Below are 12397 nucleotides of genomic sequence, written 5' to 3' on the forward strand. Positions count from 1 at the left end.
TCTCTGAGACGCTGGCCACAGCACTCCTAGACCAGGTACAAAGGGGGACACGAGAAGGAGAAAGGACTGCACACACACCTCATCACCTTAGGGCCACGGGAAGCCAAAAGGCTCAAGAATGCTTAAGGGATTCTGGGATCTTAAAACACTACGTGGTACTAGCAAATGGTACCGATCTAGAGTGAACAACATGCAAGAGCTTCAAGCCTGCACGATCCCTGTCAGGAGCCCATCCCAAAGGGATGGAAAGACTCCTTAGAATCCTAGACAAACAAGAAATGAGGGAAGAGCTACAAGGTACCCCTTTGCCATACAGGAGAGTTCTTCACACAGGGATCCTCTAAAGTAGGGGAAGGAAAAAGAAGACAGGGAGATAGTAGAGGGGAAGACATGACATGTATTTGGATCAATTTAGATTTTAAAACAAGACCAAGGTACAACACCCACAGATTCACGGTATGCCTTGGGCATAGGACACACCTTTGGAAAAATGGGGGAGAAAAGGGGGGACCTAAATGCAAAAGGAAAAGCTTTCACACACAAGGAAGGAATCGAGATGCTAGTAAAATCCCTCGTGACACCCCAAGAAATGGCACTAGTGCCTATGGGGGGGCATCCAAAAGGAGACAGCTTGTAAAGAATGGGGAACAGAGGAGCAGATGGTGCTGCCCAATCGGCAGCCCAGACCTGAGGGAAGACAAGAAACATGTCTCACAAAAAGAACACAGCCAAAAGCAAAAGAAGCAAGAGAGCAGGAGAAGGAGCAGACAGAAAGGACAGCAAGGAAAGCAAAGGGAATGGGGGAACCCCAGTGGCAAGGGAAAGGTTGCAACAAGGACTTACCTGGGAAGAACAGCAACAGAAATAGACCACTTCAAGCACTGGGCCACCTGAGGGTTCCGGGATCATTTGCTAAGACAATAGCTAGGCATGGCACGACACAGTGGGAACACTTCACTCCAATAACAGGGTACAAACAACAGTGAATGCGGTGGTTCTATAGGAAATAAATGGCACTCTGAGTACTTACCGTGAAGGGAAGGTCCATGTGGAAAAAGAATAATTTTATTAACACCTCCTAAAGGAATAGGAAAAAAGCTTGGGACACAAAACAGAAGGAAACTCTCAAAGCACACTTGGCTCCTCTTGCATCCTCTGTTCACTCTCCTAGAAAACAGAACAGAAAGACAAAAGTTAGGTGGTTCTTTTCAGTCCATTTCACTCTTGGACAGTAGTCTCAGATCCATTCTGGAGAACGAGACTTTCTCTTAGACTCACACATCTTACAGATCACTTAGAACCGTTCTTGGGTGGATTTATTGAAAGGTCACAAAAACAGCCACCCAGGGAAACTGCCTTGGGTCACCCTCTCCTGAGCAGTTTCCCAAGCAGCTTGTCAATCAGGAGTCATAGACCAGCATACAAGAGGCTCACCTTTTAAACAGGAAGAGCTGCAAAATAAAGGGTTGTTCCTCTCAAGGAACAGACTTTTTTTTTTCCACTTCCTCACGGGCACAGAGGGTTTCTCCTCCTGATCTCTGTTCAAGCATCTCATAATAGAAATAGGATGTAGTCAACCACAAATAGCCTCCCTCAAAGGCACCCAGAAATGTAAACCAAACCTATGCCCAAATGCACATCCTGCCCGTGACTTAACAGAAATAGGGCATTTGGAGATGCTGAGATAAGAATGGAACAACCCGTTCTTTAACAAATCCTCTGTCTTTAGGAATACTCTCCTGACTCCGTGGTGTTCCTTCTGCAAGTTGACCTTTTCCTTTTCTCTCTCAGAGAAACACAAAGGTGGAAAACCTTGGTAAGACCGACAGCATGGAAAAGCTGCCTAAAGGTTTTTTCCTCTCCCACAGTACCTCGTGGCATGAGAGGTTCAAAGCAACACTCAAGAAAAAAAGCCATGCAGAAGTAGCACACATCACACCAACCAAGCAGTCAAAACTCACAAAAACAAGATGATCAAGGCCTCTTTAGCCCACCCCTCCATGGCCACCACGGCAGCTCAGCCTAAATAGTACCCAGAGATGTTAACAGGGGCCAAGCAAAAAAATCTAAAGTTCTTTGGAGCAGGGTGAGAAAATAGGTGCCATAAAAAAGCAGCTTGCAGTGTTGCTGTGTCTGTCCCGCACCGGGCTGGCACCGGCCTCCGGCTAGCTGAGATCTGCACAGCTACATGATGTTCCCAGTTCGGACAGGCACGCAGGTTATCTTTACCTGCTGGCTCGGCTTCTCAGCAGCAGCTGGACCAAGTAGTGTCGTGACAGCAGCGGCAGTAAGAAAAGGATGGCTCTCAGCTTAGCAGGTTAAAAGATGTTTATTCAGGCCGAGCTGTGGGAGTCCCACAGCTGGTCCAAACCGCAGGCCAGAGAGAGAGGCCAGCGAGCAGCCAGAGAGCAGAGAGAGCTTGTATCTCCCTCCTCCACCTTATATCTAGGGGGAGGGATTCAAGGCAGGTTACAACAAGATGACAAATCAGGGGATTCAGGGGGGTAACAAGGTGTGCCCACCCCCGAGCCTCGGACCACTAAAATCAAGAGCCAAAGGAATTCCCCCCGGGGGACCTATCACCTGAAGCCCTCTGCGAATGGTTTCGCAACCTTGGGGAGGGGTCCCAAAGTGATAGGCAGGCTGCCCCAGAGCAGGGCGGGCAGAGGGGATGGTTGACATACAACACCTTATTATACAGAAAACACAGAAGGCGTTACAGAACTGCTACAAAACTGGGGATACAGTGAACTGAACCATAACATAAAACTTCTCAGAAAAACCTAATAAAACAATTCTCGCACCGCCACATTGCAGTACATAGTAGAGATTGGTAGTAGTTTGGAAGTATTTGTTCTCTTTGCCTTTGTACCAATACGTCTGGGATCAAGTGGTCAATGGTAAACTCAATAGCTTAGGAACTGGAGAAATTGCTGCAGTCATGCCATAAAGACTTGATCTCAAAAGCTTGGTTGAGAATTTCCACAACGCCCACCTAAATCTTCGTGTGTGTTCTCCAAGATGGAAAGGGCTTGCTCCTACCTAAAGAAAGGTGATGCGACTTTTGTTCTTTGCTGTATATGAAAATTATACAGCCTTTCATTTCAGAGTCCTTCAAACAAAATCCTGGCTATACGAGAATTTTGCACCGTGTTAAACCATAGACTACGAGGTTATTGAAGACACCAACATTTTGTAATTAACTTATTTGGCCTTTTTGGGATGGTATCAAATCTTCCTGTGCATCATCCAAGCAGCCTGGATTTTTTTCCGAAAGACTTCTTACTAAATCTGGAACAAAACATTAGCCTACATCCGGCCCAAAAAGTAAGAACTATGAATACTACTACTAAAAAAATGTCCCCCTCCAGTATGAAATAAAAGCCTACAGCCATACCCTGAGAACATCCATGGGTCATGTCACCCAAATTTATGTTGGACAAGCGTTGTTCGGGAGGGCTTTTGCTCCTGCTTTGTGAAGGGAAGCGCTGGGGTTCCCAGGTTCCCGAGTGAGGGGTCTGCACTTGGTGTCTCTTGGGGCTTTGGGTGTCCAGGGCCATGATGATGTTCCCCGAGCTGGGCTGGGGATGGCGGGCGGGGCTGGCCTGTGACGCGCTCTGGGGTCTGTGACAGCGCGGGGGCCGTGTCACAATGGGGGCAGCTCTAACGGGCCCCAAGGGGAGCTGGTGCCCCAGTCGAGCTTGGGCAAGAGGTGAGTACGCACACAGTGAGGAGACAGGGCTGGAGGAAGGTTGGGGCAGAAGTGCCGGCACCTGGGACCCGTGTTCTGCCCCTGCATCCAGGGCCCAGCCCCTGGCGGGAGGGCCTGGCTCAGGGCGCCGTGCTTGTGGGGCCAGCGGTGCAGGCCTTGCCGCCTGCCAGCTGCTGGGGGCTCTCTCCTTCCCGCCCCCACGTTCCCCTGACCATCCGGCCCCCCAATTTCCATCTCCATTCCGGCCCCGCTGAAGCCCTTCTGTGTGTCCTCCTGCAGACCATGGCTTTCTTGCCATTGCTCTTTGTGCTCGTGCAAAGCCTGATCCAGTTCCCGCAGCCTGCTGGGGATGGGCTGGATGAGGCCACGCACCGGCGAATGCGGGAGCGTCAGGAGCTGCTGGAACATGAAATGACTCGGCTGCTGCAGGAGCTGGAGCAGGGGCTCCCAGAACAGCAGGATGAGGGCTGGGGAGCTGTGCTCTTTGGTGCTCTACAGCAGTGGCCAGTCTGGGTTCTTGCTGGATTCCTGCTCCTCTTGGGCCTGTGGTTTAGGCGCAGGACAAGGAGCCGTGGAGCCAGCAGCAGCGGCAAGGACTTGAGCTCCTGCAAGGTCTTGCGAGAAGAGAGAGGAAAAGAGCAGGAAGAAGACGGCTTTTATTCAAAGGAAGGCGGAGAAGACATGCATGTGACTGTGGAGGCCGATGACAGCGGCAGTGGAAATGACAGAGAAGGCAGTCCTGTGGCTGCAAATGAAGGAGACAACTGCGATGCCATAGGAGGTGATGATGTGAAGATAGAGGAAGAGGGTGATGCTGAGAGTGCCACTGGCTATTACTCAAGGCAAGATGAAGCATGGAGTGATAGGAATGTGCCAGGAGACAACACTGCTCAAGGCAATGAAGAAGAGTCTGGCAATGCTGCGGCCAATACAGAAGGCCTAGATGAAGCCAGTGAAGGGGAAGACCAGGATGTGTGGGTGGAGCAAGACAAGGACACTGGAAAGGAAGAAGAAGGATATGGAAATGAAGAAGGAAAAACCAGCGGTACGAATCTGAAGGCAGGCAACAATGATGATGTAAATGATGGTGAGGACATTGTAGATGGGAAGGAGGAATACGTGGATGTGAAGGTGCAGGAAAGCAGGGATGCCAGTGAACAGAGAAGCAGTGATTGGACTGGGCAGGAAGATAGCAATGACCGTGGGAATGAAGTCGACCACGGAGGTTTTGCTGCAGCTGAGGAAGAAAAGAAGGCAATGATAAAAGTAGATGACAATGATAGAAACGAGGATGAAGAACAGGGCGGTGTACGTGTGGAGGCAAACAAGAATGAGGATAGAAAAGAAGACAAACAAGGTAACGTGGCTGCCAGAGAGAAAGGAGGCAGTGACGGGGGCAAAGAAGAAAATGGCAAGGGTGAAACAGAAGAAAGAGAAGACACCCGAGATGCTGGGGATAAGCGAGGCATCCTTTTAGTGGATCACATACAGTGGCCTGTGGAGGAACTGGAGAGAGGTTGCTCACTGACAGCTGAGCTGATGGAGAGCTTCACGCGCGTCTTTGTGGACAGAGTGAGCAATAGTTTCTACCCAGTGCCTCAAGAAGCCATCGGGGTGGGCAGTGCCTTTGAGGGCTGGAGTCCCCGTGACTGGGACGGGGTGTACCGCGTGCTGGTCCCCCTGAATCCCCCGCCAGGGTACGCCTTCCACCTAGAGCCGAACAGTGCAGGGCAGACGGCCGCAAGGACCTTCAGTGTCCGTGTGGAGCTGGTGTGCACGTGCAAGAGGGAGCAGCTGGGCCAGAAGCCGCTGTGCTTCCTGCACCACCCGAAGAAGAAGCTGGGGCGGAAGCGGAAGCGCAGCCTTCCTAGAGACACTCTGCACCGGCTCCTACCTGGACGTGGAGAAAACCTCCCACTGGTTCTACCAGCTGCTGAGATGCTCGTGGCGGCATGTGCCTGAGTCAGACTCATGGCACTTGGCGTTTCAGCCCTGCAGCCGTTCCTGCCGATTCCAGCTGAGCAAAGGCAGGAAGAGGCTGGCGGTGGAGATGCTCTTTGGGGTGCGCCAAGGGGACTCTGATATCTTTGTGGCCAGCCAGCCCACAGAGGCCCAGAAAGGCGGCTCCAGCATCTTTGTGAGCAGCCAGACCGCCGAGGCCAACTTCATGGCAAGCACAGCGTGGCCGGAGACGTACGCTGTGGCGGAGGCGAAATTCCTCCGGCACATCGCCGGGCAGGTGCCCTGTGAGAGCTTGCACCTGAAATGCCTGCAGGTCTTCACCGGCATCCTGAGGGGCACAGGTTTCTCCAGCTCCGTCTGGAAGACGGTGGTCATGCACGTGCTGACCACCGTACCGCTGTCCCGGTGGCGCAGGAGGGAATTTGCGCGGCGGCTGTGGGACGTCATGGCGTACCTGCGCCGCTGCCTGCAGTCGAAACGCCTGGAGCACTTTGTGCTAGGCAACGAGAGGCTTCCTGCAGAGATCAGCTTGCCACTGGCAGTGCGAAGGGTTGAGCCGCTCAACCTCTTTGAGCACCTGGCCCGAGAGCCGGCTGCCCACAGAGAGGCGATGCGAGCTTATGGTCAGCTGCGGTTTCGCCTCTGGGTGCTGCTCTCCAGCCTCTGAGAGGAGTTCCCTGCACACAGCTGTGCTGGGGGGCTCACACCCGATGGCAGCCACGTGAACGCTGCCTAATCGCTGCATTTGTCACTGGCAACCCTGAAGCTGCTTTCCTCCTCCTCTGGAAAGAAGATGCTGCAGCACATGGCGTTCCATGGCCACACCCATCTCGGAGTTGCCTTGCCCTTCACCTTCCAGTTACAACAAGGCTGCTGGTTTTCCCCAGACTTGTTTATTAGCTTTCCCTCTAGAGTCCCTTTAGTGCTGTTAGTGTAGAACTCTTTTGCCAAGTTACCCTTAGTTTAGAGAATTGAAATGCCTACTGTAGTGGTTTGCTTTTCACTAATATTTGGATATCTATGTTTGAAAACTTAATAAAAGGAGACAAGTTTCTCAAATTGCCTGAAATGTGTCATTCTTTGTATTGAACCCTCTGGACCGTAGAGAATGTCCCTCCTAAAGCCCTACCTGAAATGACTTTTTGCAAATAGAGATGTTGGACATGTTAAGGGTGCTATCTCGTGAGCATTCCCGTAGAAATGCATGAAGTTTGAAGTGAAAATGCCCTGAAGTGCCTGAAATTTTGCAGCAGAGTACTCCCGAATTTTTTTAGGAAGCTTCGGAGAAGTTTTCTTTACACCGTCACTTTTATAGGCTCGAGAGGAACGATTCGGTCCTAAAAGAGGAACAGAGAGAAGTCCCTAACTGCAAAACGTGTGGTTTAATACAGAGGGGGGTTTTTTGGCTTCTCATAACCAAGGTTTTGACACAAAATTTGGACAAGAAAAAGTCATGTTTTCTCTGCTCCTGGTCATCTGTATCCCTTTGGAGAGGCCCTGCTGTTCTATGGATATTACCTTTTCCACCAGGCCTGTTAATATTGTATAGGAATGAGAGCCACTTAGCATGCACAGCTTTGTTCCTGGGGAGATGCTGCTAGACAAACTATAATTTACTTCTTGCAGTGTTGCTGTGTCTGTCCCGCACCGGGCGGGCTCCGGCCTCCGGCTAGCTGAGATCTGCACAGCTACATGATGTTCCCAGTTCGGACAGGCACGCAGGTTATCTTTACCTGCTGGCTCGGCTTCTCAGCAGCAGCTGGACCAAGTAGTGTCGTGACAGCAGCGGCAGTAAGAAAAGGATGGCTCTCAGCTTAGCAGGTTAAAAGATGTTTATTCAGGCCGAGCTGTGGGAGTCCCACAGCTGGTCCAAACCGCAGGCCAGAGAGAGAGGCCAGCGAGCAGCCAGAGAGCAGAGAGAGCTTGTATCTCCCTCCTCCACCTTATATCTAGGGGGAGGGATTCAAGGCAGGTTACAACAAGATGACAAATCAGGAGATTCAGGGGGTAACAAGGTGTGCCCACCCCCGAGCCTCGGACCACTAAAATCAAGAGCCAAAGGAATTCCCCCCGGGGGACCTATCACCTGAAGCCCTCTGCGAATGGTTTCGCAACCTTGGGGAGGGGTCCCAAAGTGATAGGCAGGCTGCCCCAGAGCAGGGCGGGCAGAGGGGATGGTTGACATACAACACCTTATTATACAGAAAACACAGAAGGGGTTACAGAACTGCTACAAAACTGGGGATACAGTGAACTGAACCATAACATAAAACTTCTCAGAAAAACCTAATAAAACAATTCTCGCACCGCCACATTGCAGTACATAGTAGAGCTTGGTAGTAGTTTGGAAGTATTTGTTCTCTTTGCCTTTGTACCAATACGTCTGGGATCAACTGGTCAATGGTAAACTCAATAGCTTAGGAACTGGAGAAATTGCTGCAGTCATGCCATAAAGACTTGATCTCAAAAGCTTGGTTGAGAATTTCTACAACGCCCACCTAAATCTTCGTGTGTGTTCTCCAAGATGGAAAGGGCTTGCTCCTACCTAAAGAAAGGTGATGCGACTTTTGTTCTTTGCTGTATATGAAAATTATACAGCCTTTCATTTCAGAGTCCTTCAAACAAAATCCTGGCTATACGAGAATTTTGCACCGTGTTAAACCATAGACTACGAGGTTATTGAAGACACCAACATTTTGTAATTAACTTATTTGGCCTTTTTGGGATGGTATCAAATCTTCCTGTGCATCATCCAAGCAGCCTGGATTTTTTTCCGAAAGACTTCTTACGAAATCTGGAACAAAACATTAGCCTACATCCGGCCCAAAAAGTAAGAACTATGAATACTACTACTAAAAAAATGTCCCCCTCCAGTATGAAATAAAAGCCTACAGCCATACCCCGAGAACATCCATGGGTCATGTCACCCAAATTTATGTTGGACAAGCGTTGTTCGGGAGGGCTTTTGCTCCTGCTTTGTGAAGGGAAGCGCTGGGGTTCCCAGGTTCCCGAGTGAGGGGTCTGCACTTGGTGTCTCTTGGGGCTTTGGGTGCCCAGGGCCATGATGATGTTCCCCGAGCTGGGCTGGGGATGGCGGGCGGGGCTGGCCTGTGATGCGCTCTGGGGTCTGTGACAGCGCGGGGGCCGTGTCACAATGGGGGCAGCTCTAACGGGCCCCAAGGGGAGCCGGTGCCCCAGTCGAGCTTGGGCAAGCGGTGAGTACGCACACAGTGAGGAGACAGGGCTGGAGGAAGGTTGGGGCAGAAGTGCCGGCACCTGGGACCCGTGTTCTGCCCCTGCATCCAGGGCCCAGCCCTTGGCGGGAGGGCCTGGCTCAGGGCGCCGTGCTTGTGGGGCCAGCGGTGCAGGCCTTGCCGCCTGCCAGCTGCCAGGGGCCCTCTCCTTCCCGCCCCCACGTTCCCCTGACCATCCGGCCCCCAATTTCCGTCTCCATTCCGGCCCCGCTGAAGCCCTTCTGTGTGTCCTCCTGCAGACCATGGCTTTCTTGCCATTGCTCTTTGTGCTCGTGCAAAGCCTGATCCAGTTCCCGCAGCCTGCTGGGGATGGGCTGGATGAGGCCACGCACCGGCGAATGCGGGAGCGTCAGGAGCTGCTGGAACATGAAATGACTCGGCTGCTGCAGGAGCTGGAGCAGGGGCTCCCAGAACAGCAGGATGAGGGCTGGGGAGCTGTGCTCTTTGGTGCTCTACAGCAGTGGCCAGTCTGGGTTCTTGCTGGATTCCTGCTCCTCTTGGGCCTGTGGTTTAGGCGCAGGACAAGGAGCCGTGGAGCCAGCAGCAGCGGCAAGGACTTGAGCTCCTGCAAGGTCTTGCGAGAAGAGAGAGGAAAAGAGCAGGAAGAAGACGGCTTTTATTCAAAGGAAGGCGGAGAAGACATGCATGTGACTGTGGAGGCCGATGACAGCGGCAGTGGAAATGACAGAGAAGGCAGTCCTGTGGCTGCAAATGAAGGAGACAACGGCGATGCCATAGGAGGTGATGATGTGAAGATAGAGGAAGAGGGTGATGCTGAGAGTGCCACTGGCTATTCCTCAAGGCAAGATGAAGCATGGAGTGATAGGAATGTGCCAGGAGACAACACTGCTCAAGGCAATGAAGAAGAGTCTGGCAATGTTGCGGCCAATACAGAAGGCCTAGATGAAGCCAGTGAAGGGGAAGACCAGGATGTGCGGGTGGAGCAAGACAAGGACACTGGAAAGGAAGAAGAAGGATATGGAAATGAAGAAGGAAAAACCAGCGGTACGAATCTGAAGGCAGGCAACAATGACGATGTAAATGATGGTGAGGACATTGTAGATGGGAAGGAGGAATACGTGGATGTGAAGGTGCAGGAAAGCAGGGGTGCCAGTGAACAGAGAAGCAGTGATTGGACTGGGCAGGAAGATAGCAATGACCGTGGGAATGAAGTCGACCACGGAGGTTTTGCTGCAGCTGAGGAAGAAAAGAAGGCAATGATGAAAGTAGATGACAATGATAGAAACGAGGATGAAGAACAGGGCGGTGTACGTGTGGAGGCAAACAAGAATGAGGATAGAAAAGAAGACAAACAAGGTAACGTGGCTGCCAGAGAGAAAGGAGGCAGTGACGGGGGCAAAGAAGAAAATGGCAAGGGTGAAACAGAAGAAAGAGAAGACACCCGAGATGCTGGGGATAAGCGAGGCATCCTTTTAGTGGATCACATCCAGTGGCCTGTGGAGGAACTGGAGAGAGGTTGCTCACTGACAGCTGAGCTGATGGAGAGCTTCACGCGCGTCTTTGTGGACAGAGTGAGCAATAGTTTCTACCCAGTGCCTCAAGAAGCCATTGGGGTGGGCAGTGCCTTTGAGGGCTAGAGTCCCCGTGACTGGGACGGGGTGTACCGCGTGCTGGTCCCCCTGAATCCCCCGCCAGGGCACGCCTTCCACCTAGAGCCGAACAGTGCAGGGCAGACGGCCGCAAGGACCTTCAGTGTCCGTGTGGAGCTGGTGTGCACGTGCAAGAGGGAGCAGCTGGGCCAGAAGCCGCTGTGCTTCCTGCACCACCCGAAGAAGAAGCTGGGGCGGAAGCGGAAGCGCAGCCTTCTAGAGACACTCTGCACCGGCTCCTACCTGGACGTGGAGAAAACCTCCCACTGGTTCTACCAGCTGGTGAGATGCTCGTGGCGGCATGTGCCTGAGTCAGACTCATGGCACTTGGCGTTTCAGCCCTGCAGCCGTTCCTGCCGATTCCAGCTGAGCAAAGGCAGGAAGAGGCTGGTGGTGGAGATGCTCTTTGGGGTGCGCCAAGGGGACTCTGATATCTTTGTGGCCAGCCAGCCCACAGAGGCCCAGAAAGGCGGCTCCAGCATCTTTGTGAGCAGCCAGCCCGCCGAGGCCAACTTCATGGCAAGCACAGCGTGGCCGGAGACGTACGCTGTGGCGGAGGCCAAATTCCTCCGGCACATCGCCGGGCAGGTGCCCTGTGAGAGCTTGCACCTGAAATGCCTGCAGGTCTTCACCTGCATCCTGAGGGGCACAGGTTTTTCCAGCTCCGTCTGGAAGACGGTGGTCATGCACGTGCTGACCACCGTACCGCTGTCCCGGTGGCGCAGGAGGGAATTTGCGCGGCGGCTGTGGGACGTCATGGCGTACCTGCGCCGCTGCCTGCAGTCGAAACGCCTGGAGCACTTTGTGCTAGGCAACGAGAGGCTTCCTGCAGAGATCAGCTTGCCACTGGCAGTGCGAAGGGTTGAGCCGCTCAACCTCTTTGAGCACCTGGCCCGAGAGCCGGCTGCCCACAGAGAGGCGATGCGAGCTTATGGTCAGCTGCGGTTTCGCCTCTGGGCGCTGCTCTCCAGCCTCTGAGAGGAGTTCCCTGCACACAGCTGTGCTGGGGGGCTCACACCCGATGGCAGCCACGTGAACGCTGCCTAATCGCTGCATTTGTCACTGGCAATCCTGAAGCTGCTTTCCTCCTCCTCTGGAAAGAAGATGCTGCAGCACATGGCGTTCCATGGCCACACCCATCTCGGAGTTGCCTTGCCCTTCACCTTCCAGTTACAACAAGGCTGCTGGTTTTCCCCACACTTGTTTATTAGCTTTCCCTCTAGAGTCCCTTTAGTGCTGTTAGTGTAGAACTCTTTTGCCAAGTTACCCTTAGTTTAGAGAATTGAAATGCCTACTGTAGTGGTTTGCTTTTCATTAATATTTGGATATCTATGTTTGAAAACTTAATAAAAGGAGACAAGTTTCTCAAATTGCCTGAAATGTGTCATTCGTTGCATTGAACCCTCTGGACCGTAGAGAATGTCCTTCCTAGAGCCCTACCTGAAATGACTTTTTGCAAGTAGAGATGTTGGACATGTTAAGGGTGCTATCTCGTGAGCATTCCCGTAGAAATGCATGAAGTTTGAAGTGAAAATGCCCTGAAGTGCCTGAAATTTTGCAGCAGAGTACTCCCGAATTTTTTTAGGAAGCTTCGGAGAAGTTTTCTTTACACCGTCACTTTTATAGGCTCGAGAGGAACGATTCGGTCCTAAAAGAGGAACAGAGAGAAGTCCCTAACTGCAAAACGTGTGGTTTAATACAGAGGGGGGTTTTTTGGCTTCTCATAACCAAGGTTTTGACACAAAATTTTGACAAGAAAAAGTCGTGTTTTCTCTGCTCCTGGTCATCTGTATCCCTTTGGAGAGGCCCTGCTGTTCTATGGATATTACCTTTTCCACCAGGCCTGTTAATATTGTATA

The 12397-nt window shown here is 52.1% G+C and overlaps 2 protein-coding genes across 2 annotated transcripts; both read left to right on the forward strand.

Moving 5' to 3' along the window:
- Window positions 1–4393: 4393 nt before the first annotated feature.
- Window positions 4394–6341, forward strand: LOC120751507 (inositol 1,4,5-trisphosphate receptor-interacting protein-like 1). Its single transcript, XM_040061445.1, is given in 2 exon segments — window positions 4394–5578; window positions 5580–6341. Coding segments are annotated over 2 exon segments (1947 nt in total).
- Window positions 6342–8828: 2487 nt separating this feature from the next.
- On the forward strand, window positions 8829–11516 carry LOC120751512 (uncharacterized). The gene is given in 2 exon segments (XM_040061450.1): window positions 8829–9325; window positions 9443–11516. Coding segments are annotated over 2 exon segments (2571 nt in total).
- Window positions 11517–12397: the final 881 nt, after the last annotated feature.

This window comes from Hirundo rustica, chromosome 4, assembly GCF_015227805.2.
Source record: "Hirundo rustica isolate bHirRus1 chromosome 4, bHirRus1.pri.v3, whole genome shotgun sequence".
Taxonomy (NCBI): Eukaryota; Metazoa; Chordata; class Aves; order Passeriformes; family Hirundinidae; genus Hirundo; species Hirundo rustica.